We start from the raw sequence: 25,794 nt of genomic DNA, 5'->3' as shown, positions 1-25,794 counted from the left end.
CAATGCGCAGAAAAAATAAAATAAAAAATAAAAAAATGAAGGCACAGGGTCAGGAATGCCCGTGGGGAGCTGAGGGCTGAACTTTGCCAAACCATTCGCCCCGTTCTCTGGCCGAGGTCAATGAGCACGCAAATGAGGCACCGGCAGGTGTGGCGGGGCGGGTGGGGGAGTGCGAGGTGGGAGGTGGACCTGAGAACCTGATGCTAAAACGCTGAGACCGGCCGAGGCCGACGGTAGGGTGTGGGGAGCTGGTTCCTTCTCCAGGAATCCCAGCTATTCTTGGGCAGCCAGCAGGAGCTCCTGGAATGCAGCATGTGCGGCCTGGAGAACGGGGCAACTGTGCGCACGCCTCCCCGCCTGCAGGGCCCACAGCGCCAGCAGCAGGGCAGACCTCCAGAGGCCCCTGTCCTCTCCCTGCCACACGTGGTTCTCCATCTGGCCTAAGGGCTGGCGGGGTTGGGGGGGGGAGGGGGGGCGGTGTTCGGGGCAAAGACATTTAGTTCTTTGAAGAGAGGCAGGCCCCCTCCCCCCACCCCCACACGCACACAGCCTGCCAGTCCTTGCTTGGGAAGAACATGGCCTCCGCTCTCCAGCGTCCATGCCCACCTGCTCTCACTGGAAACTATTCCAAGGAAGGCTGATCCGTGCCTCCAGGCCCACCAGCTGGAGACACCTCTTTATTCCAGCCTCCTGCAGAAAACTGGGGTCCAGCTGGTCGGCGGCCGTCTCCCTCTTGCTCTGGGTCCTGATCCTCCTCAGGGCCTCTTAGGTGGGAAACCTTGTACCCAACCCATCCAGGCTTCCTGGGGGTGGGGCCTCTGATTAAATACAATACAGTTCTGCAAGAATTGAGCCAGATGGTCCTGAAGGGAAGGCGACAGCCTTGCAAAGTGGTCCCAACCTCTCTGCCGACATTTGCATCCTCCCTGGTTGCCGGGTGCTGCCGCCTCAAAGACAGGAACTGCACCCTTAGCAGAAAAAAGCTAAATCCCCAAGGCTTGGGGAGGAAAGAGTCTTTGGCGAAGAGGTTATGGAGTCTGGGACCCTTTTTGGCTTCTCCGGGGAGGGACAGCACCAAGACAATGCCACATTCTCCAGAGAACAAACGCAGACAAACTTCTCTGCCGGGTCATCAGCAGGGAGGCTCGGAGGAGGCTTCCGAAGCAGCTTCTGCCCCTGGGGCAGGGAACACACACTGGCCACGAGCGCGCCCACAGTTCACTGAGAGGCGGGTGTGCCTTCAGAACAGGGCGCCCCCTGAGTTGATGTGCCAGCAGCCCATCCAGGGCAGCTCTGCCGCCCAGCGGCCTGAGGCGGTCACCCGTAGTTTGTTCTGGTCCAGGTGCCAGTAGCGGTCATCTCTGAAGAAGATGACGGAGCCGTCTGGCTGGGGCAGGGCACCGCTGACCTCTTCGGGGACACCGCCCCAGTCCTGCAGGCTTCGAGGGTAGTAGGGCTCCACCTGCAGCCCGCCTTGGGCCAGCACATAGTAGCGGGCGCCCTTGAAGAGGACGAGGCGGCTCAGAGGAGGAAAGAAGAGAGCTGCATCGGGGTGACGGGGCAGGCCCCCTGCACGGCACGGCTGTGGGGACCCCCACACTGGCTTGGAGCCCCGGAACCTCCAGCATCGACTCCCTGTGGGGCATTGCCAGAGCTGGGGTGAGCTGGCAGCTCTCAGCCTTCGGTCCTCACCCCAAGTCTGTCCCCCATGCCCCTACTCCCTCTCATGCTGGAGCCCAAGGCGGTCAGTACTGGTGATAAAGTGGATCATGCTAATAATACTTAGTTTTGGAGAGTGGGGGGCAGACTCTTGTGGCCTGGACTTCCAGCAGGTGCCAGCAGAGGGCAGACAGCACTGAAGGAGCGTGTCTGCCCCCTCTCTGGGTAGCAGGGTCCCCTCCCTGGGTTAGGACTGGACTCCAGGGAAGGCCACAAGCTTCCTTCACTGCCATTACTACTAATAGTTCCAGGAGGGCAGGGAGTTTGGCTTTGTTACTAATGTATCCCAACACCACCACTGTGTCTAGGGCATAGAAGGCATTCGATGTTTGTTGAATGAATGAGTGAACACTATTTACTGAATTGACTGTACACTGCTCAGGCATTATATTCTTTTCATCCTTCTCCCCCAACGAACCTGAGGGATTGTTTTCCCCATTCAAGAATGTCAAGCTCCGAGAGTTAAGTGACACGCCCAACCTCGCACCGCCAGAGTTCCAAGGAAGGACAACTTTCTGCTGAGCTGCAGAGCTCAGGAGTGGTCCTTGGCTTCCTTCTAAAGTCTTCTCTGAAACCCTCCCACCCTCTCTCTCTAGGACAACCTTGATACCCCCCTCCTCAATCCACCACGAGAAGAACCTCCTGATAGCATCTCCCGAGCCACAGGCTCGGGTTGGAATGGAGAGGCCTCCCATCTTTTGGCTTGAGTGGCACACCTTTTCTCTCTGGTCTCAGCTTTCTCATCCACCCCAGGCTTGGTACCTTTGAAGAAGTAGAAGTCTCCACTCTCCAATGACACAGCGGCAGCCTCGATGTTGGGGGGCAGCCCAGCCCACCTTTCCTGTAGTGGGTGGGGCTCTGAGACATTGCCATCAGCTGCCACCTCCCAGAAGTGGCTCCCTTGAAAGATGTACAGTCGCTGTTGCCCATCTGCCCAGAGAGATGAGAGAAAAGTTGAGCAGTGACCTTCAGCCTTCTCCCTTCCTTTCAGGGAAGGTACATTCCTAGAACCCAGCTTCCCAAACTGACCAGAGAGGGCGCAGCGCACACGGCTGGGGCATGAGGGAAAGTGTGCCCGGAGAAGCAGGGGTTTGCCTGGCTTGGGCTTGATACCTTGCAGAATCCTTGTGGCTTGGGATTTCTGGATTTTATAATTTATACCCTCCCCCACCTTGAACGCCAGCTCTGGAGACCCCTGGAGATGTGGGGCAAGGAGGGAAGACCGAAGTAAGGCATGGGTGGAACCACTTACCTACAGTAATGGCATCGAAGGAAGAGTGGCAATATTTAGGCACTTGGGTTTCTGGGCGCCTTTCTTGGGGTCTGTGGGGGTCCCAGGCCTCAAAGTCAGTGAAGAGCTTTCCTGGGAGCTGGGTGGTCACAGAGCCCCCCTGGGGCTTCCCTGCACCGGTTAGGAGAAGAGGGAAAGAGTGCATGGTGTTCGGGGGGGGTGTATTGAGGTCTCAGGGAAACCCCTCCTTGGTTCCTCTCATCCTCCTCTGATATGAGGGGCCGGGAAGGAGAGCAGGGGTCGGGGGGTTACTAACTGTCTTTGTGGTAACCATAGCACTAAATTCAGAAGCCTTCTCTCCTATTAAACAGTCTGGGAAAGAGGCGCCAACTGAGATAAAATTGGAGTGGGGACCAAGCAAGGGTTTGGGACCGAGAAGTGGGGCGAGTACTCTCCCCCGAGTCCTGGACAAAGCAGATGACACGAAGGCAGAGTTCAGCGGCCCAAGCTCTGTTCATTACGGCACTTAAAATAACCACATCACCACACAAGAGTGAGGCAGACTCCAATAAGCTTAGAATTTGGCACCGGCTCCTGAATCCCGATCTGCAACTTCCTACCTGCGTGACCTTGGACAGTTACCGAAACTCTCTCACCCCCATCCTGCCCGTCTGCGGACAGAGGGACCCTTGCCTCATGGGTGGGCTGTTTGTTAAGGGCCTGGCCCCTGGTAGACACTCATGAAATACCCATATTTGGCCGTGTATAGTGCGCACTTTTTTGCCCAAAATCTAGGGGAAAATGAGGATGCGCATTATACATGAGCAGTACTAATTCCATACCGATATAAATGTTTTTCATTCTTTTATTTATGCTATGCATTAAAAGTGTAACTCTAGAAAGCAATAACGATATCCATACGCAAACCAATACCCTGGAATATGATAATCAGTTTTGTTTCTAAATATAAATAAATAAATAATTGAATTAACAAATTAAAATGAAATATTTTCCCCCCTGAAAGTTTGGTCCAAAAACGCCATGTGCCTCATGCCCAGGAGTGCATTATACACGGCAACATACGGGACGGTGGCAGCTGTTACTACGTTTGTACAGGTTTCTTAGGCCACAACGCATGTTCATACTCAGGTTAGTACAACGGGCTTGTGAGGTTAGCAGGGCCTCAATTTCCTCAGAAGGTAAAACTTTCTCAGAGGGAAATGCTTTGCCCAAAAGCAACTACTAATCAGCAATGGACGAGAGACCTGAACCCAGGGCTCCTGGCTGCGCCGCATCACGCGCACGCTGAGGGAGGCAGCCCCAAGGCGCCGTGGCGGGGCAGGTCCCTGGGCAGCAGAGCTGGCCAGTTCGTTATAGCGGAGATCTTTCTGAGTCCACCGCCAGGCAGAGGCCCAAGCCTGGGGGAAGGTTGGGGACTAGACAGAAAGCACAGAGGGAGCAGGAGTGAGAGCCCCGGGGCCTGGGGTGGGGGAAGAGGTGGGACTGAGGATTGGGTCTAGGTGGTGGGGCAGGGATGTGAGAGGAGCTGCGTAGGCGAGGTGGGGGTGCAGAGGGTGCCGGAATCACCAACTGGAATACAAAAGACTGTGCAGAGGAATTCCTGGAGGCTAATAGAGGGCAAGCATGGGGGAGACGCAGGAGCTCGAGACAACTCTAAGTTTCTCAGATTTCAGTGGAGCCTGAAAATTTGGAAGGACCTGTGATGAGGGAGGTCAGATTCCTGAGCCGAGGATGGGGGATCCAATTGGAGGAGCCGGTACCGAGCACTGCGAGCCAGGGTCGGAGTCGGGGGGCGGGGTGGGGGTTGGAGGCAGGGGCGGGACCGCGACGGGCACGGCCGGGGGCTCACCGTACAGGCTCTGCACCGCCAGCACGTCGTCCCAGCTGAGCAGCGCGTCGCGGCCCAGCCTCTTGTAGTAGGGCGCCATGAGCGCGCGCGGCGCGGGCGAGTGGGCCAGGCCGAGCGTGTGGCCGATTTCGTGCGCCAGCACCACGAACAGGTTGCGCCCGCGGCGGCGGCTCAGGGACCAGTGCTCGTCTCGGTCGAAGTGAGCTTCGCCCCGGCGGGGCAGAAAGGCGTGCGCTAGGGCGCCCCCTGCAGGCGGCGCGGAGAGTCAGGGGAGCCGCCGCCCACGACGCCCCCAGGCTCCCATCGCCCATGGCGGGTGGGGGGCTGTTTTCTGCTGCATAATTTCCCTCCTAATTAAGTCTGGCTGAAGCTGAAATGTGGAGCAGCGAACACATGACTAGGCTGTGGGGTATGGACGCTAAGAGGCAGCACGGTGTACATACAACCTGGGGTCAAGCTGCCTGGGTTCCAGTCCTGGTTTTACCATCTACTAGGTGCGTGCCCTTGGGCAAGTGTCTTAGCCCCTCTGTGTCTCATCTTCCTGATGTGAAAGCAGTGATGATAATGAGGTTCTCCCTCACAGGGTTTTTTTCTGAGGATTAAAAAGGGATGTGTGTATCCGTGTGTGTTACATATACTTAGTACCTAGCATATAACACGTATATAATAAGTGCACCATAGGAATTAATTTCTCAAAGACCTAGGAGTGGGCACAATGGTTACCCCAAAATGCAGCACGATGGGACCACCCGGGGTGTTGGTAACGTTCGTGTCTTGATCTGGGCACTGGGTATGTGTATGTGTATGAACAGTTTCTTTCATGAAAACTATACACATTCTCGTGCTCTTGCCTTCCCTCTGCCACGGCCTCTCTGTGGCTCTCTACCTCCCTGCTGGTGACAGGAGTGAGCAGAGGGAGGTGGGCTGGATCAGTCATTCTCCAGCTTGCAGGTGCCCCAGATGGAGCTCATCAGTCAAGCAGTTTTCAGGGCCACAGTCTGCTTTCTGCAGGGGCAGGAGCAGCGGGCTGCACTGTGATGATATTGGCCCGCATCAGAGACCTGACTCCCGGTCCAGTCCTCTCTTAGCTACCAGCCTCCCCCTGGGGATGGATATAATCATCTCAGGTAGATGTTACGGGGTGAAATCAGTTACATGCAAGCCTGTGTGTGTCCTACGTGTGGATTCTCAAAAAGCCCAGATTTCTGCCAGCCCTACCCTTGTCCCAGCCTGGAAGTGGCTCTGCTCTGAGTGGGCTCTGAGGGGAGTGCGGGGGGGGGGGGGGGCCCAAGTTCCCAGGCCACAGAAGGGCGTACGTCCCAGAGAGGTCTGATCAGGTTTCTGTGCTCCGTAGCGGGGAGGAATGGGAGGTTGGGAAGATAACCTACAGTCAGTTTCTGAAGGCCAGGCTGGGCAGAACAGGAGGACAGCGGTTTAAATGTAAAAAGCCAGGCGCCTTCAGGCTGGAGGCAAACAGGTGGGCTATGGGCTTGTGAAGCGCCTCTGTGGCAGGTAGTGGGTTCGATGCCTCGTGCTCTGAGGCAGTGACAGCGGGTTGGGGGAGGGCAGGGTTAGGGTAGTGATAGCCTCAGGATGCTTTTAGGACCTTGGTCTGGGGAACATCCGCTCCTGGGGAACAAGGCAGGCACAGGCTTGTCCGGGGGCGAGGGACGGATGACGGGACCTCAGAAGACTCTCCTGAGTAGTTAATACTCTTCTGAGTTTGCAAAGCACTTTCCGTGCAGAACCTCGTCTGACCCGACAGCCATATGGCGCGTGACGGGGCGGGGGCCGCTGTTCCCCATCTGACAGATGAGGAGACTGGGGTTCCTTGCAGGGGGGTGCAGCTTGGCCAGGGCCACAGGGAGAGCAAATACCCCACCACCCTCCACGCACTGCCTCTCCTGGTTGGGGTCCCCTCCTGCCACGTGGGAGAGAGGTTCTGTCAGCACCTGGGCCATCGAAGGCGTTGCTCAGCCCGTCGTTGTGGTCCCCTTGGAAGAAGGTGAGGCGGATGTCAGCAGGGCCGGTGGCTGGGGCCTCCCAGAACTCCAGCGCTGAGACGTTGCTCCACACCTGGAAGGCGGCGCGCACGGCCCCTCGGACTGCTGGTTCCGGCAGGTGCTGCGGCCAGTTCACCAGGCGGTAGGAGAGGTGCTGCTTGTACCACTTGTTGCCTGCCCCTGAGAGAGGCCCCATCAGAACCCAGGGCTGGTCCCAGAATGTGTGTGATAGGGAGGCAGGCCCTCCCTCAGGGAGCCCCTGATCTAGTGGGGAAGATGCAGCCCTTGCTCTGGGGAGCCCCTCATTTCCCCGGGAGACACTGCTCTCAGACAGATCCAGCTACCCTTGTCCCAGAGAGTCCCCAGTCTACTGGGTTGGCCTAAGGAGGTCCCTTAGGGCCTTGGCCAAGCTGCATCTGCCTAGGAAACTCCCCAACCTGAAGGGCACTCTGGTCCAGGCTGTTCTTCCCCACAGCCTGGGCTGAGCCTGCAAAGCCCTCTGCACCTCCCACTGCAGCAAGTCCCAGCCCCTGCCTACTGTGTCAGGGTGGAGGAGAGCTGGGGCCACCAGAGTCACAGCCCTGCCACCACCCCCTTCCTCCTCTCCACCCCTCACACCCTCCCTTTCTAGTGCCTGGGGCAGCGACCTCAAGACCCATTTATGCGAGGTCCTTCCCTGACCCCTCGCCTTCCCCCTCACTTCCTCAGGGACTCCCGAGTGCTCAGAGGTGAAAACAAGTAAGAACAAAGGGTGTGTTTGGTCCATGATCCAGAGAAACTTTTCCATCCCCCCTTAGTTAAGTGTTTCTATTCCTTCGCCCAGAACCACAACTTCTCCCTGAGGCCTGAGACTCAGGCCCGTTGCCCGAGCCCCAGGTCAGCTAGCCTGGGCCCAACTCCGGCTCACGGCACACCCAGGACCAGGGTGCTTACAAGGCCCATGTTCCGAGTTTTTCATGGGCTGTTTCTGAGCGCTGCAAGTTCAGGGACTGAGACTGTGACCCCAAGAGGAAGACTCACAGCTTGGAGGCGGGACTCCTGGGCTCAGGAAAACACACAAGAGTCATGCTTTTGGGGCCTGAGCTTCCCAAATGGACCACGCCCCTGGGGCACGGGTGACAAGTAGGCAGGGCAGGCCTGAACATGCTAGGAGACCAGGTTGGTGGGCACAGCTCCCGCCCCCCTTGACGGGGCCATTGAAGTTTCGGGCTTCCTGCCCTCTGTCCTAGGGAAGTCCTTGCCTGGACCAGGCAAGAGGAGTGAAGTCCTGGAAATTCAGCCACTGCCTTATTCCACCTCTCTATTTGGGGGATATGAGAGCAGGGAAGACGGTCCCCAGGGCCACAGACTGAGTGAGCAGGAGCCCCGGCCCTGCCACCTAACTCAGTGCATTTTCCACTACCCAACACAGATCACGGGCATGTTTGCTAAGACTCACGGCTCGTACATTTGCCTAAACACGGCTCTGTGTGTCAGAGCAGGGGCTGCGCAAGAGCGAACCTCCTCTTCGTCAGGGGGAGGGTCTTAGGGAACAGGAGGAGCTGGGCACCCTTTCCCTCTTCCCATCCCCCAGGGGACTGGGGGAGGGGAGTGTCCCTTCTCTCACCCCTGAGCCAAGCTCCATTCAAGGCAATGCTGCCTCCAGCCTGTTTGGCCTGGCAGCCACCCAACCCCTCCCAGCCAGTTAGCAGCCCACAGGGAGGGAATAACGGAGGATTCTAAGAGGAGAGGCCTGGCGTCCAGAGGCGCTGCCAGGGACACTCCTGGTGCATTGTGAGTTTTCCCTGGGCGCGGGCTCGGCTGGTGCCCGGCAGGTGCCCGGCTCCTTCACACCCTACTATGGGTGACCAATGCCCAGACTCCTCCTCTCCACCCCCAATTTCCAGCTTCTAGAAAACTGTGAGGCAGCTCCTGCAGCCTCTTTGCAGTTAGGGGTGCCCCTCACTTCAAGGGCAAGAACAGGGAGGGAGGGCAATCCTCTCGTCCTAGGTAGCCCAGGAAGGTGGCAGCCTGCAGGATAAAAATCCTCGGTGAGTCTGTGTGTGTTGGGGGCGGTGGGGGGGATAAGGAGGACAACTAGGGACAGGAATTGAGAGAAAATGACTGATTTTCCTTGGGACAGGAGCAGGGGGGTGGGTTGTGGGTGTGCCTGCCAGGAGGGAAGGAACTGCCTGGCCAGCAGCCTGAGCCCTGTCCCCTGTCTTCTTCCAGGTTTGTGTCCCTGGAGCAGGCTGGCCACCACAGGGCCCATTCCAGTCTCCTGGCTGAGCAGGGCTGCTTTCCACGGCGATCCCCAGGCCACAGCAGAACCCCATACCCTCAATCTAAAATCTAAAAGGGAAGAGGAAAGAAAAAGATGGGGAGGGAGGAAAGCTAGATTCCTTGCTTTGGGAGGACCTGGGCTGGACTCCTGGCTCCCAACAGGCAACTGCTACCATGGAAACAACAGGGTCGGAGTCTCAGAACCTGGACTTACAACCTTACGTAACAACCTCCAAGCCTCAGTGTCCCTATCTGCAAAGTGGGGTTGATGAGACTTATCTTATTGTAGAAATGAAATAGCAACCTGCAACTGCCTGGCACGGCTGGGTGCTCAGTAAGCGGCCATTCATTCCCTTTTTCCTTTTCCACCCCTTTTCCACCTCTGAGCTCCCACCCACCCCAGCTCTGTGAGGCGGGGGGGATTGAAAATCAGCCCTGCAGGCGCAAAGGGCAGCGTGCATTTGGAATGAGGTTGCCAGATTGAGCAAATAAGACTATAGAATGTCTGGTTAAATCTGAATTTCAGATCAATGACAAGTAATTTTTTAAGTATAAGTACATACAAACAAACCAATTATTTGTCGTTGACCTGAATGAAGTTGACTTCAACTGGGGAGTTCTGCGTTTCACCTGGCAGTTCTACCCTGGAGCCCGGCTTCATCAGCACAGACGCATCATGGAAAGTCACGGGCATAGGGATCCACGTCGTTTTTTAAGCACCTGCCCCTATGCTGGGGGTTTCCACATCTGGACCCCCCACCTTAATCCTCCCAACGACAAGAAGGCTCCCGGCCCTGGGAAGCTTGCCCACCGGTCTGCGCATCTGTACGTGAGGATGAAATTGGCAGCCCTCGCACAGTGCTGTCACCGGAGCAAACGAGTTCACCTACTTACAGCCGTGCTTGGCACATTGTAAATGCTCAGAAAGTGTTCGCTGTTATTACTACATTTTCTGTCCTCAGGCACAGGAAGTGCTCGGCGCCTGCCAAGCCCACAACTTCCTTCTAGGGAATATTTTCCCACTCAGGAGGGAAAGAAGTGAAGCTGCCATGGGTCATATTGTGACCAAGAAGGAAAATTCTCTCTCTAACCCGGCCACCGCTGTCTGGACCAGGGGTCAGTGTCAGACAGGGACAGGGGCCAGGCTGTGGTGTGAAGCCGCCTGCCTGGAAGGTGCCTTAGCCCAAACCTCCATCTAAAAGGGGTGCTTCAAAGTGGACAGTGACGGAGACTCCCTCGCATTCTCCCTTGGGGCGCGAGAAGATGAGATGTTGCTAGGAGGCGGCATCCTGGGCGCTCAGGTGACGCCCTAAAGGCCCAGGAGGCATGGTCTCAGTTCTCCATAAACTCTAGCCTGGAGGTGTCGGCGCTGAGACTGCGTCTGGGACTGCCCCATTTTCCCGCGCATCCTCACAAGCCCCTCCCCACTGGTTATCGGGGCTCAGCTCTCCTTTGCAGTCTGAGAGGCCTGTGTCTCAGATGAGGAAACAGAGCAAAGGGACCAGCCCGCGGCTGAACCCAGAGCCCCAGCTCCAGGGCCGTTGCTCTTCCTGCTCCACGGGCACCTCCTGGCCTCCTGCTTGGCCTTCTGCTCTGCTGCCCAGAGCACAGTGGTCAATACCGGGGACCCAGAGTGGCTGGGAGGATAGACACAGTCACGCTGGATTCGCAAACACCGGGGAGCAGCCCTTCTCCGATAGCTGAGGGGAAATGCCCACAATTTCCTTTTGGATTAGCTAAGAAATAAAAACAATGTGCCTGGATGTTGTTGGGAGAAGCAGTTAATGCAAATTCAAAGATGCAACAGCCCAAAGGGCTGGAGATAAAATGAATTACAGATGAAAAGCTGACTGAAGAGCCCCATTTTGTTAGAAATCTCGGAAATTGCAAAAATTGACTAGAGAAAATTAGAATTAGTAAACGCAATCAAGATGTTAAAATCATACACTGCAAACTTGTTGACGAAGAATTGGTAAAAGAATAAAAGCTTTATACATCTTAGATCAGTAACATTTGACCTTGGAAAATTGAATTTGGCCAAAAAAAAAAAGAAAGAGGAAGATGAAGGAAGAAACAAAACTAAATCATAACAGCAGGAAGCACAGTGTGTAAATGTGTTATGATGAAATGTTCAGAACAGACAAATCCACGGAGACAGCAAGTAGACTAACGGGTACGAGGAGCTGGGGCAGGGGGGTGGGGAGTGACCGCCGATGGGTATGGGGTTTCTGTTTGCGGCGATGAAAATGTTCCAGAATTGGATTGTGGTGATGGTTGAGCAATTCTACAAACACACTGAAAGCCCCGGATTGTACGCTTTCAGTGGGTAAATTGCATGGTGTGTGAATTGTATTTCAATAAGGCTGTAAAAAATGTGCAATGGACAGAATCAAACTGATCAGTGAATCACATCTTTGTCGCATAATTCTTAGGAAAGAGAACTGATTCTGATGAAACTAACTCCAGTAAAATATAAAGGAAAATGTTGACACCCTTTAACTGCCAGGCAGAGCAAAGTGCTTCGGGAGTTAAGTGAGCTCGATGGGGCTCGCTCTGGAAAATACTTGTACAGTGAAACCCCGTCAGCACGGGTATAATTCTGGTTTAAATGTCTGTGTTCACAAGCGTGGTCCCGAGTCCCAGAGGCGCTGTTTGCCCTCCTCCCCCGCCCCAGGCTGAGCCGGTGTTCAGGCCACGGGGCCTCAGGATGGTGGGGAATCCATCCTCGCTACATTTTCAGAGCTCACCTTGCTTTGCAAAGCGTTTCCTACGCATTTTGGCGCGGCGTGCAGCAAACAGGGCGCTGACCCTCTCGGTCCAGGCTGCCTGACCGTCGGTGTCCCCAACCCCGCAGCGGGGCCGTGCCATCTGGCGCAGGGTGGCGGGGTCCAGCACGCCACTGACGGGCAGCTGGGACACCCACTGGAACTCCCTGTCAGGAGGAATTGAGTGAAAGGACCACAAAGGGAGGGTGGGTGGAGGGGGTGAGCGCAGGGAGCTTCCCTGGAGCCGGTAGGAGGCTGGGACCCGGTAGGGGGTGAGTGGGTGGGTGGGGAGAGACAATGGAGCATGGCCCCCTGGACCCACCTGGGGGGGCAGCCTTCCCGCAGGAGGGAGGAGGCACCCCAAGCTTCCGCCCCTCCATCCCAAGTGCTCCATACCCCTTCATCCTACCTGATGGCATTGCTGAGTCGCAATGAGGAGGGAGACTGGGAGGCCTGTTCACGGAGATAGCCGTACCTCTCCAGGAATGCCTGGGGGAGAGGGGGAGCGTCAGCCTTTCCCACTCTGTGGCTTCCTTTCCCGCCCTTGGTTTCCAAGCATCCATGCTGCCTGCATAATGCCTGGCCTCACCCCTTGTCCCGACAGGGTCTAAGAGCTAAGGCAGAAAAACCCTGGGGTCAAAGGCAGACGAACCTGGACTTAGCCCCAGGCCACCAACGACTGACAAGCTGGATGGTCTTGGGTAAGTCACTCAATATTTCTGAAACTTAGCTTCCTCATTTTTAAAACTGGCCAAGCAGCCCTGACTGGTTGGTCAGGCATCGTCCTGTAAAGCGAAAGGTTGCGGGTTCGATTCTGGTCAGGGCATATGCCTGGGTTGTGGGTTTAGCCTGCCCACCCCAGCACCACATGAGGGGAAACTGATCGAGGTTTTTCTCTCACATGGTTGTTTCTCTCCTTCTCTTTCTCCCTCCCTTCCCCTCTCTCTAAAAATAAATAAATAAGATCTTTAAAAAATGCGAAGAAACTAGCCATGCAACAAGGTGGGAAAGGGCATTCCGGGCAGAGGGAGCAGCAAATGCCAAAGCTGAGCTGGGAAGGGCCCTGACTGTTTAAGGAACAGAAAGGAGGCTGGAGCACAGGGGGTGTGAGCGGCAGGGCATGTCAGAGAGAGAGGTGGGCTGCTGCCAGCCAGGGTCAGAAATGTGAGTTTTCTTTTCATCTTCCTGATGGTTGAATTGTGAGGAGTAAAAGAAAGGGAGGAATCCCGAATGGCTCCTAAACGTTTGCCTCAGAAGATGGGGCCATTGACAGTATGAGGAAGCCTGGAGGAGGGGCAGATCAGGGCGGTGCGGTTAGGATGAACTCTCGTGGTGCCACATGGCACTGGCGGTGTGGTCCCCAAGCTCAGGGGACTAGCTGGAATCTGCCAGCTTTCAGGGGTGGCCAACCTTTTGGAGTCTCTGGGCCACATTGGAGGAAGAAGAGTTGTGTTGGGCCACGCATTAAATACACCGTGATAGGTAATAACAACCAAAAAAAAAAAAATCTCATAAACGTTTTAAGTAAATTTACGATTTTGTGTTGGGGCCACATTCACAGCCATCCTGGGTTGCATGCAACCCCGAGGCCGCAGATCGGACACCCCTGACTGTGGATCCGGCTGAGATCCTCCCGGGAAATTAGTACAAGAACATCCCACCCTCTAAATGCCTTTTACTCAGTGCCCACCCTCGTATACCTGGAAGCTGCTTTCTCAGTGACCATGTTCTTGAAAGCCAGTGGAAGGAAGCGTGTGACTTGTTGTCCTTACCTGCCACCAGATCTACCCTGAGGGGCAATCCAAGCACATGCCTCCCTGCTTGCCCTTCTTAATGACAAAGCTCTGTGAATGGATTCTTTAATGTCACCTCTGCCCCTTAATTCTCACACAGACACACATTGCCTCTTCCCTTTTACCCCTCCTTGCTGTGTTACCTAGACAGAAATAATCTCCTGTTCTCTTACTCACTTTTCTTTGCTGTGTATCTTAGCTCAGATCACCTACAATGAATCACAGCTGCTGCCTCAAGAGCGGGCACAAAATGGGAGAGAAACTAGACACTGGGCCAGGATCACCAGCCCAAAAACCTTTGCAAGTACCCAGCCTTCTCTTGGTGGATTTCCATCCGCCGTGAGCGACCTCCATGGCCCAATAAAGCCACTTTCCACACGGGGCCCTTATTCTAGACAACAAAACACTTCCCAAGTCTGTTTTATTGTTTTTCTGTGCTACCTTATTATAATTTCAGCACCATTGCTTTCTTTTTTCCCTTTGTTCGTGTGTACCGTGCTTGGGACGCATAACAGATTAAAGGGGTTCTAGCGACTTAATCTGGAAGACTATTTACTGCTTAAGAGAGTGTGGCATCATGGAATAGCCACTGGGCTTGGAAGCCAGAATCTATTCCTAACCTTGACCCTGCTGGGTGGCCAGGGACAAATTACTTACTCTCTCTGAGCCTCCATTTCCTCACCCGCAATGTGAGAACAAGGGTAACCCCCAGAGGAAGCTCAGAAGGATTAAATAAAGCAATGCACACCCAGTTTAGTGCCTGGTATGTAGTAAATGCTCAATAAACAGTTAATCTAGCTGATTTAACATACAGGGAAAATTAACAGCAGACTTTTAGAATACAACTCATCTGTAAGACAGGAATGGCTTTGAATGAGGTTCTTAATTTCAGGTGCTCTATCCCAGGATTGCCTCACCCCAGCCAGGTGCCTGGCTCTCTCTTTCTTGCCTCCTCCCTTTCCCCTGGTGAGGATTGGAGAGAGAGGCTTTTTGAGGGAAGCCAGGGAATTAAAGCCTCCACAGAAGCAGTTTTGCTGAGTGAATGATTTGGAAGAGACTGGGTCACAGGCCAACAGGCTGGCACTCCCCATGTCCCTCCCCCCAAACCCACCCAGCCCTTATCACGGAGTTGGCTGCAGTTCTGGAACTGAGAAACCTTGGCCAGAGCAGGAGGAGGGAGGGGAAATTGACTAGCAGCGTCTCCTGTTTCCTGGCTGGGCCTGTGCCTGGTACTTTGGCAGGCAAGGTCGGGTGGGGGCGTGATGGGGGCGGAGGTCTTTTTCAGGGGTCCATCAGAGGGCAGGTCTTTCTCCTGACTCATCTCTGGGACCCTGCGGATTGCAAGGCATCGCTGAATCCCCGGGACGCCGCGAGCACATCTTCCCGGCACCAGCCAAGAGACGCCAAAAGAATGAGAAAAAGAAATGTTAAGAATTTGACATTTTATATTTCCATAAAAGCACTGAAGTGTTATTATGGAGATTACCAGGACTTAAGAACACCCTTATACTTAGTTTATGTTTAATATACCTATAATTAGAAACATTTTAATTACAAGGAAGTGTTCCCTTAATACTGTCAGCGCTGAGAGCTCTAAAGGTCTGAATACTGTCAGCGCTGAGAGCTCTAAAGGTCTGGCGAAGTGGGCAGACCTACGTCCCTGGTGAGGTGGAGGCGGGGTTGAGACACCTCTGCTCCTGGAGCTGTCCCTAACCCTCTTCTGTGAGTCCATTCACTGTGCCTCAGTTTACCCCTGCAGAGGTGACAGAAACACCGCTGCGTGTGTCAGAGCAGGGCTGTGGGGCAGGGGACAGTGCAGCAACGGGAGCCGGGAAAAGAGCTGGAGCTCTCATTCTGGTCCCAGCTTGACACGAACCGCCTTGGAGGAGTCATTTCCCTTCTAGGCTGCAGTTTTCCTGGGGCCCCGTTCCTCCCAGGACCTGTCTGAGCTCCACCCCGGGTCTCCCTGTCCCTGTTCGTGGATGTAGTACCCGGGCCGGCTGCTCCTCTCTGCCTTGCAGTTCGAACACCAGGCTTTCTCTCTTTCCTGTTCTCCACCCCTCCTCTCCGGGGGAGCCCAAGGCTGTGCCCCTTGGGTGATTCACCCTGCTTGGGCCTAAAAGCTGGTGCCAACCTGCCTCACCCACCTGGTCATGGCTGGGGCCACTTTCTTGGGAAGCTGCCTCTGAAAAGCCCTGGGAACGGCTGGGGTGTTTGCATAAAACAAAAATGGTTCTTCCTGGGACCCAGAAAGCTGGGTGGAATCAGGGCACTGGGGGTTCTAGTCTTGCATTCGCCCTGACTTGTCGGGGGAGGGCGTGTAGGGCCCAACCCATCTGATGCCCGAGGGACGGGGAAATTCTGGCTGTTTCGGAGCTGGGCAGGACTAGCAGTAGCGACAGCAAAACGAATCCAGGCCTGAGCCAGGGACTCGGCCTGAGTCAGGGGCTCTGAGTCACTGGCCTGGCAGGACAAGAACCCTGCCTTCACTGACTGTCTCGAGTTGTATTCCTGGGGCTGCTGCTAGCTGTGTGTCCCTAGGCAAGCCCTGTGCCTCTCTGGGCCGTAGTTTCCTCTTCTGTACAATGCGGGGGTTGGATCAGAGGTAAGATATCCTCCACTTCTGTCTATTTTTGTAGCCTTGCTTCTGCCACTGATTGCCTATGTGAACAATGAAAAAGTTACTCAACCTCTCTCTGTGCCCCCAAGGTATAAAATGGGGATAAGAATACCGCTTATGTTTCTTATAGGAGCGCCATGAAAATCCAGTAAGAAGATGCTTTGGGGAAGCTTGATGATAATTGTCCCATTAAAAACAGTATTTTCCCCTCTATACTCACAAAGCCTTATTGCTGGAAGTCTGGGAGGGGCCAGCTCCCAGTCTCAGGTCCACGGCACGGCTGTGGCACCCTCCATATCAAAGAATTGCGGCAGCAAAAATGAAACGAGGAATTGAACTATTGCAAAATGGCAAGCTCAATGAGAAACCGTGTCGCTTTCCCTATGATTTATTCCATCTCACATTATGTTTCATCAGAATTTTCATCTTTTCTTAGGCACTGTCCCTGACTGTGCCTGTCATTCATACATCTTTTGCCGAATTCATACATGATTAACCAAGACAAGATGCAAGGGGTGGCGGTCGGCATTCTGCCGTGCATGTCCCATAAGTAAAAATGTCTTCCGATAGTCAGGGGTACAGTGAGCTCTTCCCCGTTGTAGAGCTTTTATGGGGCTTACAGCTTCCTTCAGCTTCCCAACCACCGTGCAAGAATATAAACAGGAGAGGTGTTACCATTCCCGTTTGAAAGACGCGGAAAGTAAGTCTCAGGGGACGGTGGGGTCTCGGAGATGACCGACTCAGTGTATGAGTCTGACCCCTCGGACACAGGATGTTTCATTGCACATTTAAACAAGTGACTCAGGGGCTTTAAAACAGAAGGAGCAGGGGCCAAGCAGTTCTCCCCACTGGGGAGACAGCCCTGCAGGAAGAAAGAGGCAAAACTGGGGCTCCTTCCAGCTGGTTTTGTTCGAACCCCTCTGCAAGCAGGTCCAGGGGCAGAGCAGAGGGAAGAAGCTGCTCGGGCCACAGACTTGGCTTTCAGCAGAGGCTGGGGTCACCCCTCCCGTCACAGCCCAAACCAGCCATCTGACAAGCCACAGGTATTCCAGGGGACCAAAGCATGCTCCTTCACAAAGACACACCTCTGACTCCAGGGTGCTTAGCTCTTGCTCACTGGTCCCAGGGGTCCACCTAAGGCCTTGGAGCAGTGGGACCAACTTGGCCGCTTTCTGTTATTTTGGGCAAAAATTTGCCCTTCCCTCTGATTCTGTTTCTCTACTCTTCCTTTCCATTGTCCCTAGTCTTATAGGCACAGAGGTCTGTCTGGGTGTAACCTCGATACCTCTTACTGTATCCCGCTGCTCCTTCTTTCACTTTCTGTCCTTAAGGGTGTTGGAAAACATTAGCTGGGCAGGCTCCATCCATACCCTATCTTCTACATTTTCTTTCTTTTTAAAGATTTTGTTTATTTATTTTTAGACAGAGGGGCAGGGAGGGAGGAAGAGAGGGACAGAAACATCAATGTGTGGTTGCCTCTTGTGAGCCCCATACTGGGGACCTGGCCCACAACCCAGGCATGTGCCCTGACTGGGAATCGAACTGGCGACTCTTTGGTTGCAGGCCGGCACTCAATTCACCCATTAAGCCACACCAACCACGGCTCTTGTACTTTTTCTAATGTCAAATAACCACGCTGTAGGGACTCTTGGTGTTCACTAGGCTTGTGGGGCTAAATTTAAGGCACAAAACGATGGCCTAACCAAGGTTGGGCTGAGGAAGAATAATCCACCTGTCTCTCTCTCTTCCTTGCTCCTGCTTCCACCCTGCAGTTTTCACTAGATTTCTTGGTTTTCAAGCTGGCTTGACAACTGCTTTCTTACCAACTCATGGTCCTTTGGGACCTTTCAGAGCCTCTCCTGCAATTCTCTTCCCCCTGTACCCATGAGTCACTGAGCTGAGGTCCTGCGAATGGCTTCCACACCCAGGCTTCTGAGTTTCTGACTCACAAGAAGTCTAATGAATGGCTCTGGGGGTGAGAAACAGACACTGCCTCTGGGGGGCAGGTACCTCACAGAAGCTCCAGTGTCTCCCTGGAGAAACGAATTCCCCAGCCCCTGTAGCGCGGCACAGCGGGAGGAGCTGTGCGGATACACGCAGACCACTGAGTGGAAGGCAGGTCCTGGATATGTTTGCCCGGTGGTTCTAAGGAAGGTCTGAGCAAAAACATGGTTGATGGATCCCTTGGGATCGTGTGTGTCGCCCAAGAACAGGGGAGGGCCCAGCTGGGAATGGGAGTGGGGTTGGGGTGATGTCACTCATTAACTCTCAATCTTGCATCTCAGCCGTGGAGGCCCTTCCTACTCACTCGTGTTGTGAGCAGCCCTAGTTTTCCCAAGCGGGCGACAATGAGACTGTTCATAATGCAGCTTTGTAAGCAGTCAGACTCCGCCCAGGCGAAGCCCACTCCAGAAAGCCCTCAACTTTATTACTTTGTGTGCACAGAGGGGACACATACAGCCATGCACTCAGGGCACAGGGATGCACACAGAGACACGGGGACCCAGACACGCCCAGCCAGACAGACACGGACACACAGGCAGATGAAATGTAAACACACACGCACGCACAGGCGTACAAACACACCCAAGCCAAAGAATGTTAGCACTAGAGAGAATCTTAAAACTTCTTAAAATTGACTCCCTTATTTCACAGTGGAGGAAACTGCAGCCTGAAGAAGTGAAGGAAATAACAAGCTCACACCGCTTGTTTTTATTATTTCTTTCCTTCTGTGTCCTGAACTCTGACCTTTGCCCGAGAGCTCAGTAGGACTGCTCTGCCCCACTGGGGTCTGGTTCCCGCGCTGCGGTCAGGGAGGTCAGGGAGGTCAGGGACTTGTATCTCCCAAGAGCTGGCGTCATCATGGGGTTTACTCTGTGTGGTGGGATTTCCCTAAAGGACCACACCAGCTCCCATTTCCATGCTCTTCTTACCGAGTGACTTCCAGATCCCTCCCACCGATTGTGGGATCCATGTCCCCTCCCCTCTGTGACTGCTCCAGCAGAAGTGACGCTACCCACCTTCCTGGGGCTCTAGGTCCTAAGGAGGGCGCAAGTTCTTCGGCCTCTCTCTCTCTGCCCCCATCCCCTTCTCTTGCTCTGAACACTCATCTTGGAGACCCAGCCACCGTGTTTTGAGGCAGCCCAAACTGGCCATGTGGGGAGACCCTGTGGATAGGCCCGGAGCTGACAGCCAGCACCGGCCACCAACCAGGTAGGTGAGTAAACAGCCTTCAGATGGTTCCATCTCGGATGCTGTAGAACAGAGACAGGAGGCCCTGAAGGGCTCTGTTTGAAATTCTGACCCGCGGTATCTATGAACATAGTAAACGGTTGTTTTACTTTACTAGGTTTCGGGGAAATGCGCCATGTAGCCATAGTAACCACACCACCATCTCAGGAGCCACAGCGCTGTGCTGTCTGGTGTCCAATGCTGAAAATAGTTGCCTTACTATTCTCTAAAACAACGATAAAGACACCAACAACAACCACCCTGAGAGCAGCTTCCTTTTCTAGACACTTTCTATGTCCTGGGGGGTGGTGCTGCCAGCCAGCATCATCCCAACGAAACCACACCCTAGTCTTTTGAAGTAGGCATTTTTAGCCCCCATTGTACAGAGAAGAGAACAGCTTCATAGAGGTTGAACGTATGGTTTACACACAGATCAGTCTGACACTGAAGACCATGCAATTGGCCACATGCAGAAGAAACACATATAGACATACTGACACACACACCAGATCACATATATACACACACATGTATGTACATGTATAGGCACATGGAGACATTACACACCCATTACACATTTCCAGAGACTTTAATGTTCTAAAAATATTTCTTGTTATCAGAGTTAAAAATCCCCTCCCTCCAAATCATGTTAAAAAGACTGAAAGAGACTCAATCTGGTAGATACTATATTTCCCAAGCGCGGCCCCCCGCCCCCCCCCCCCCCCCCCCCCCCCGAGATGAAATCCTCTCCCTCTCCCTCTGGGGCCGCCATAGGCATCGGAGACACGGACGTTGTCTCTCTTCTCCCGGGATCTCCTGGACTTGGGGGGAGGTGGGGGTGGGACTCGGAACAAGCCTTGGCTTGGAAGACAGAAGCTTTCTCCTGGGACCACAAAGCCTGTGCACTTGATGTTGTAAGAGTCTAAATTCAGAGGAACAAAGTGATTCTTAACCGTCCTGAAGCACAGGGCCCCACACCAGTGCTTGGAAGGGGACTCCGAGAAAGGACCTCCTTGTTGCAGCAGCGACATTCCCGAGGCATTCCGGGGCAGTGACCGGAGCTGGCTGATGGGAGGAAGAGCGACTCAGCCAGGGCCCTCCTCCGTTCCCCCGGCTCAGCCTGCCTCCTCCAGGGAAGGGGAGTGGGAGGGTACCGAGAAGCTCTCAGCCGGCAGTTTTAGAGCAAGAATGATTTTTTTTTTTTTTTTTTTTTAAGGAATCATGTTCTTAGGTGAGCGAGAGTCTCAGGGAAGAGCGCTGGGCTCAGTAATTTAGAACTTAACTCACGTCTCTTCACCTTCAAATAGTGGAGACCCCAGTCCTATTATTCTAGAGAAGAGCTAAGAACACAGACAGAAATGCTTCTTTGAAGAAGAAAGATATGATACTGGTGTGTTATTACAATCACCCTAATCTAGGAAGTAGATGTCCCAAGTCCATGCCCACTCCTACCTCACAAAAGTTCTCCCTTATGCACCCTACAACAAGCCCTTGAGTTCAAAGGAGGAAAATGAGGTCGGAAATCTTTAAGGCTCATCGCCACCTTCCTGCCCGCTCTTCTTAAGTTCAGTCCAGAAGCACTGTTGCAAGCTGCACAGAAGCAGCTCTCCAGAGCAGTACACCATTTTACTATGGAAGAAACGAGTTCCGAGCCCGGGCGCCGACTTGCCCCAGCTGGTTAGTGGCAGCATCCGCCCGGAAAAGCCGGTTCTGTCACCGGTGTCCCAGCCCAGTCAGCGGTACCCTCTGCACCGCACCAGCCTAGGGGCTGCCACGGTGTTTCCCACTCGGGGAGGGCTTGAGGCATCCGATGAATGAACTGCCAAGTCTCCCCGGTGAGGGGCAGTGGCTCCGTGCCAAACTAGGGTGCAGGGGCTCCCTCTCTCTGAGCTCTCGTCTGTCTGTCCCATCTTGTCTCTCCCTCCTTCCCCCGCCCGGGAAAGTCCACGCAGATCCGCGTGCCTGTGCGGCCCCAGCCCTGACTCGGGGGAGAAGGCTGCGGCAGGTTCTTTGTGTGCAATGCGAAGGGTGCGGAGGACAGGGGGAGGGGTAACGCCGACCGGCAGCTCAGACGGGACAGCTGGGAGCCTGGATGCAGAGTTCTGGCGGGTCTCGGTCGGGCAGACCCGCTCCGCCCCGCACACACCCCTTACCTCTGCTTCCCTGCGCAGCTCCTGGCCTGCGCGCTCCGCGAACTGGGCGTGCAGGCCGCCCCACAGCAGCAGCGGCAGGGCGCGCAGCAGGAGGCCCCCCCGCACGGCCATCTCGCCGCCGTCCCTGCGGCGGAGCGCTGGGGAGTGGGGAGCTGAGGAGCACAGGGCAGCTCGTCAGCGGTCAGCAGCGCCCAGGGCTCCGCGGATGCTCCGGCTCTGCGCCGCCGCGTGCGGAGGGGGAAGGTCCCAGGGGGTCCCCAGTCCACAGTCTCCGCGCGTAGGGCCGCTCCTCTCGGACGCTTCGCCCGGAGCCAGTCGGAGTTTGTCCAGTTCCAGCAGTGTCTGCTGAGTGGGTCACCCGCCCGGGAGACCCAGAAGGCAAGGGAGGGAGGGAGGGAGGAGGGGGGCGGGAGCCGTGCCTGCGGCCCCACCCATCCCACTCCGCTGCTGGAACGCGCGCCCGTCCCGGAGCCTCTTCCGCTGGCCGCGCCCGGTGCCCGCCGCCACCCCGCAGACCCGTTCTCTCGCTCGCCACCTGGAGTTGATTCAGATAGCTCTGGGGAGAGCCGCGTGGGGTGGAGTGGGGGGAAAGGGTCTTCTCCTGGCGGTTATAGCTACCTACGACCTCTGTAAGAGGGGCCCTGGCCTACCTGAGGGTCATTGATTCTTTCAGCTAGGCTGTGGGCGACGAGAACCTGGAGTGGGACAATCGATTTTGAGTTCCTATCTGCTATTTTTGCAAGCTGTGTGAATCCTGCCTCAACTCCCTGCTGGCTGTATGGTCAACCACCCTCTCTGAACCGACTTTTCTCATCACTAACTGGGGATAATAATCTCAGTATCATATCATGTAGGGAGCATTTAACGAGAGAGTAATGCCTGTAACTCAGCACCGTGCCTGGCATTATGAAGCACATGTCTAATAAGTGGCAGCCTGCAAGCATTGTGACCTTTGGCAAAGGATTTAGCTAATGTGTCAGCGTCCTCATAAACAAAATGAGAGCAAGTGATATTTAGTTCCTGGAGATGCGAGACGGTGAAAAGAGAAAATGGGTATCAAGTGCCTGGCGTATGATTCCCACACAATCATAGTAAAGGTGGAGAGAAATGATTTATGCGAAAGCCTTGGTTATCTAAACCCACTCTGAGCAAAAGTAACCTGATTTCATCATCTGCCGTAGTACCTGAAAGCAGGCGACTGTCTCTCTTGTCTGTCTTGTTAGTTTGCTAAGCTGTAAAGTGGAAATGGCACAGTGACACCTACCTCTGGAATTGTGTGGATTAGATGAGTTGATGTATGTCAGTCATTTGTAATCTGTGAAGTGCTGGACAAATGTAAGGAAGTACTCTTATCCTAAGGCTTAGGGCCTCAGAAGGTTTGTTGATACACAGAGTGCTTTTGTTACTTAGAAAAAGGTGTCACTCTGGTGGAGAAATGTTTAAAATTTTTTTATTTATTCATTGATTTTAGAAAGGGGGAAGGAAGGGAGAGAGAAAGAAATATGGATTGGTTGGCTCTCCTACCCACCCTGACCAAACCAGAGACCCAGGCATGTACCCTGACTGGGAATCTAACCAGAGACCTTCAGCTTTGCAGGACGAAGCCAACCGACTGAGCCACACTGGTCTGGGATGGTGGAGGAATAATTAAAAGGCTCCTCTTTGATTAAACAGCCCTCTTGGAAACTGGAGTTCCTGTGGGCGGAATAATTGGAATAGGCCCCACCCACCTCCCAGTTGACCAATGAAAATGGGGCACTCATCCAGGAGAACCAATTAGACGTTCCTCTGGCAGACCAATGAGAAAACGGCGCTTTTCACTAGCGCATCGCTGTGCGAGGACTCCGCTGGGGCCACAGAGTTGAGGATGGATTTCTGGGTCCAGCTTCCTCTCCAGGGGTGCACTTCTGTAAAGAGAGCGCTTGCGTGGAACGGAGCCCCAGAGACCGTGGACAAGGCCTAGGCCTTACTCTCAGAGAACGTTCAGTCTAGCGGGCTAGGCTGGGACGAAGATTCTCAGCTAAGGCCAGAGCAGACTGCGACACAGCTACAGGTTCCAGTGAAGTCCTGTGGCCAGCCTGGAGGAGGGAGATTCTGAAGGCGAGTCCAGTAAGGTTGCTAGATTTAGCAAGTAAAAATACAGGATGTCCAGTTAAACTTGAGTATGAGATTAATGACGAGTGATTTTTTTTTTAGAATAAGTATGTGGCAATGCAATATTTGGGACATACTTAAACTGAAAAATTATTAATTATTAATCTGAAATTCAAGTTTAACTTGGTGTCCTTTCTTTTATCTGGCAACCTGTGTGTGTGGGTGGGGGGGATGTCAGAAGGTTGCAGGTAGGCTTGGTATATGGTGCCTTTGACCGATAGGTGGATTTTTAAAATGTATCTATTTATTAGAGAGAGGAGAAGGGAAGGAGAAAGGGAGAGTAACATTGGTTGCCTGTCGCACGTGCCCCAACTTGGGAGAAGATACTGAACTGGCAACCTAGGCATGTGACCTGACCAGGAATCGAACTAGTGACCTTTTACTTTGCAGGATGTTGCCCAACGGAGCCACAGGGGTCAGGGCCAACAGGCTGATTTTGATAGGCCAGATACAAGTCTGCTTTGGGACAGAGAGTTCTGAGGAGTAGCACTTGGTAAGGACACTGTGGGCCAAGCTGGAGTCAAACCTAGATTTGCCCATTTTTTCTTCAGGAAGGATTTTGACATCCCTTCCTCTAGCACGTCACAGGGAGTCTCTATTTTCACTGCCCTGGTAGGAGAGTGGAAGGCAGAGGTTCTATGGAGGGCTGAGTGGCTGGGAGGAGATAGGCCTGGCCACTCAGAAAGCTGCCCCTGCCTTTCTCTGCGTCCCCGGTGAGCCTTGGTCCCTGGATCTCAAAAGCCTAGCACGCTACTGTGTTTGGAAGCTGACTTCGTCTGTTTCCCTTGTGTGTCCTTGGTTGGATTACGTCACCCCATCCTTTCCTGTTCCCATTCCACCTCTGCTTGTGGTCACTTGGCAATGCCATCGGGACTTGGAAGTGCCTGCACGACTTTGTGCAGAACTTTTCCTTGGCCCACACACTCGCCCTGGGCTTCAACCAGGCCTTTGCACAGGATGTCTCCGTTTCCCAGGAAGACAGCATGTTTCCATGGTTAGAACCCGGGTAGCAGAAGTTTCTGTTCCCTTCTGCCTCTGAAGTTTACTCCTAATCCCAGAGCAACACATTCTGTGATCTTCTTCCAGAATCCAGGGGTCTACGCTGGCCCACAACTGACTTGCTGTTTGGTTTTATCACCCAGGACGCATGCTGAGCCACATAACTTTTGACGGGGTAGAGAAGGAAGGCAGCCTGCCGTGTGAGAGAGAGAGGGATCTGGGAGGAAAGGAAGATGAGAAAGGCGGGGTAGCTCACTGGAGGAAGCTCAGTCCACAGCCAGGGTATCAGAAGAGTGATGGAAGGAGAACGGCTTTGGAGCAGGGATTCTCAAGGCACAGTCCAAAGATCGCCCACATCTGGAACAGCACTGTGGTGACAAATGGCTGTGTCCATCCCGTATCATTGTTTCCTCCTCTGGTGGGAGAGGGGTGGGGGTGGGAGTGAGGAGTTGGAACAAAATAACAATGGTAAATACTAGTTGAGAAATTACCATGAGCCACGTATGTGTTGTGTGCTTGACCGAAATCATATCATTGAATCTTTGCGGCTACTGCTATAGGAATCCTTATCTGAAAGATGAGGAAACTGAAGCACAGAGAGATATCACTTGTCCAAAGTCACAAATCTAGTAATGGAACCAGGGTTCAAACCTGGAGTATAAGTCCAGATCTTGCGCCCTTAAGCACTCTACTATCTTGCCCGTAGTCAAATTTATAAAATGTGATTCTTGGATCACCTGCAATGAATCACCTGGAGAGACAAATTAAAAACTCAGCTTCCAGAGCCCTACTCCAGACCTGCTTAATCACTAAATACCAGATACCAATGTTCAAGAGGAAGACAGTACTAGGTTTCTCAAGGATCTAGCTCTGTCCTTCCTTTTCTCACTATCTCAGCTGTGCAAGTTCCTGACCCAGCTAGGCTGGCAGCCCTCTCCATCCCTCCTCTTCAAAGAGAGCTGCTTGCCTCCCCTCCCTGTCCCTGCTGGGCTTG

The 25,794-nt window shown here is 54.0% G+C and overlaps 1 protein-coding gene across 1 annotated transcript; it reads right to left on the bottom strand.

Annotated features, from left to right (window-relative positions):
* Positions 1-130: 130 nt before the first annotated feature.
* MMP28 (matrix metallopeptidase 28) lies at positions 131-22,043 on the bottom strand. The gene is made up of 8 exons (XM_053910750.2): positions 21,648-22,043; positions 12,260-12,339; positions 11,833-12,017; positions 6,773-7,003; positions 4,821-5,066; positions 2,972-3,121; positions 2,482-2,649; positions 131-1,635 (listed from the first exon to the last, which is right to left on the bottom strand). The coding sequence occupies exons 1-8, from the start codon at positions 21,756-21,758 to the stop codon at positions 1,241-1,243; spliced, it is 1,566 nt and encodes a 521-aa protein (XP_053766725.1). The 5' UTR covers positions 21,759-22,043; the 3' UTR covers positions 131-1,240.
* Positions 22,044-25,794: the final 3,751 nt, after the last annotated feature.

The sequence above is a fragment of the Desmodus rotundus genome, chromosome 9 (assembly GCF_022682495.2).
Source record: "Desmodus rotundus isolate HL8 chromosome 9, HLdesRot8A.1, whole genome shotgun sequence".
NCBI lineage: Eukaryota > Metazoa > Chordata > Mammalia > Chiroptera > Phyllostomidae > Desmodus > Desmodus rotundus.
This window is presented reverse-complemented; position numbering and strand designations above follow the sequence as displayed.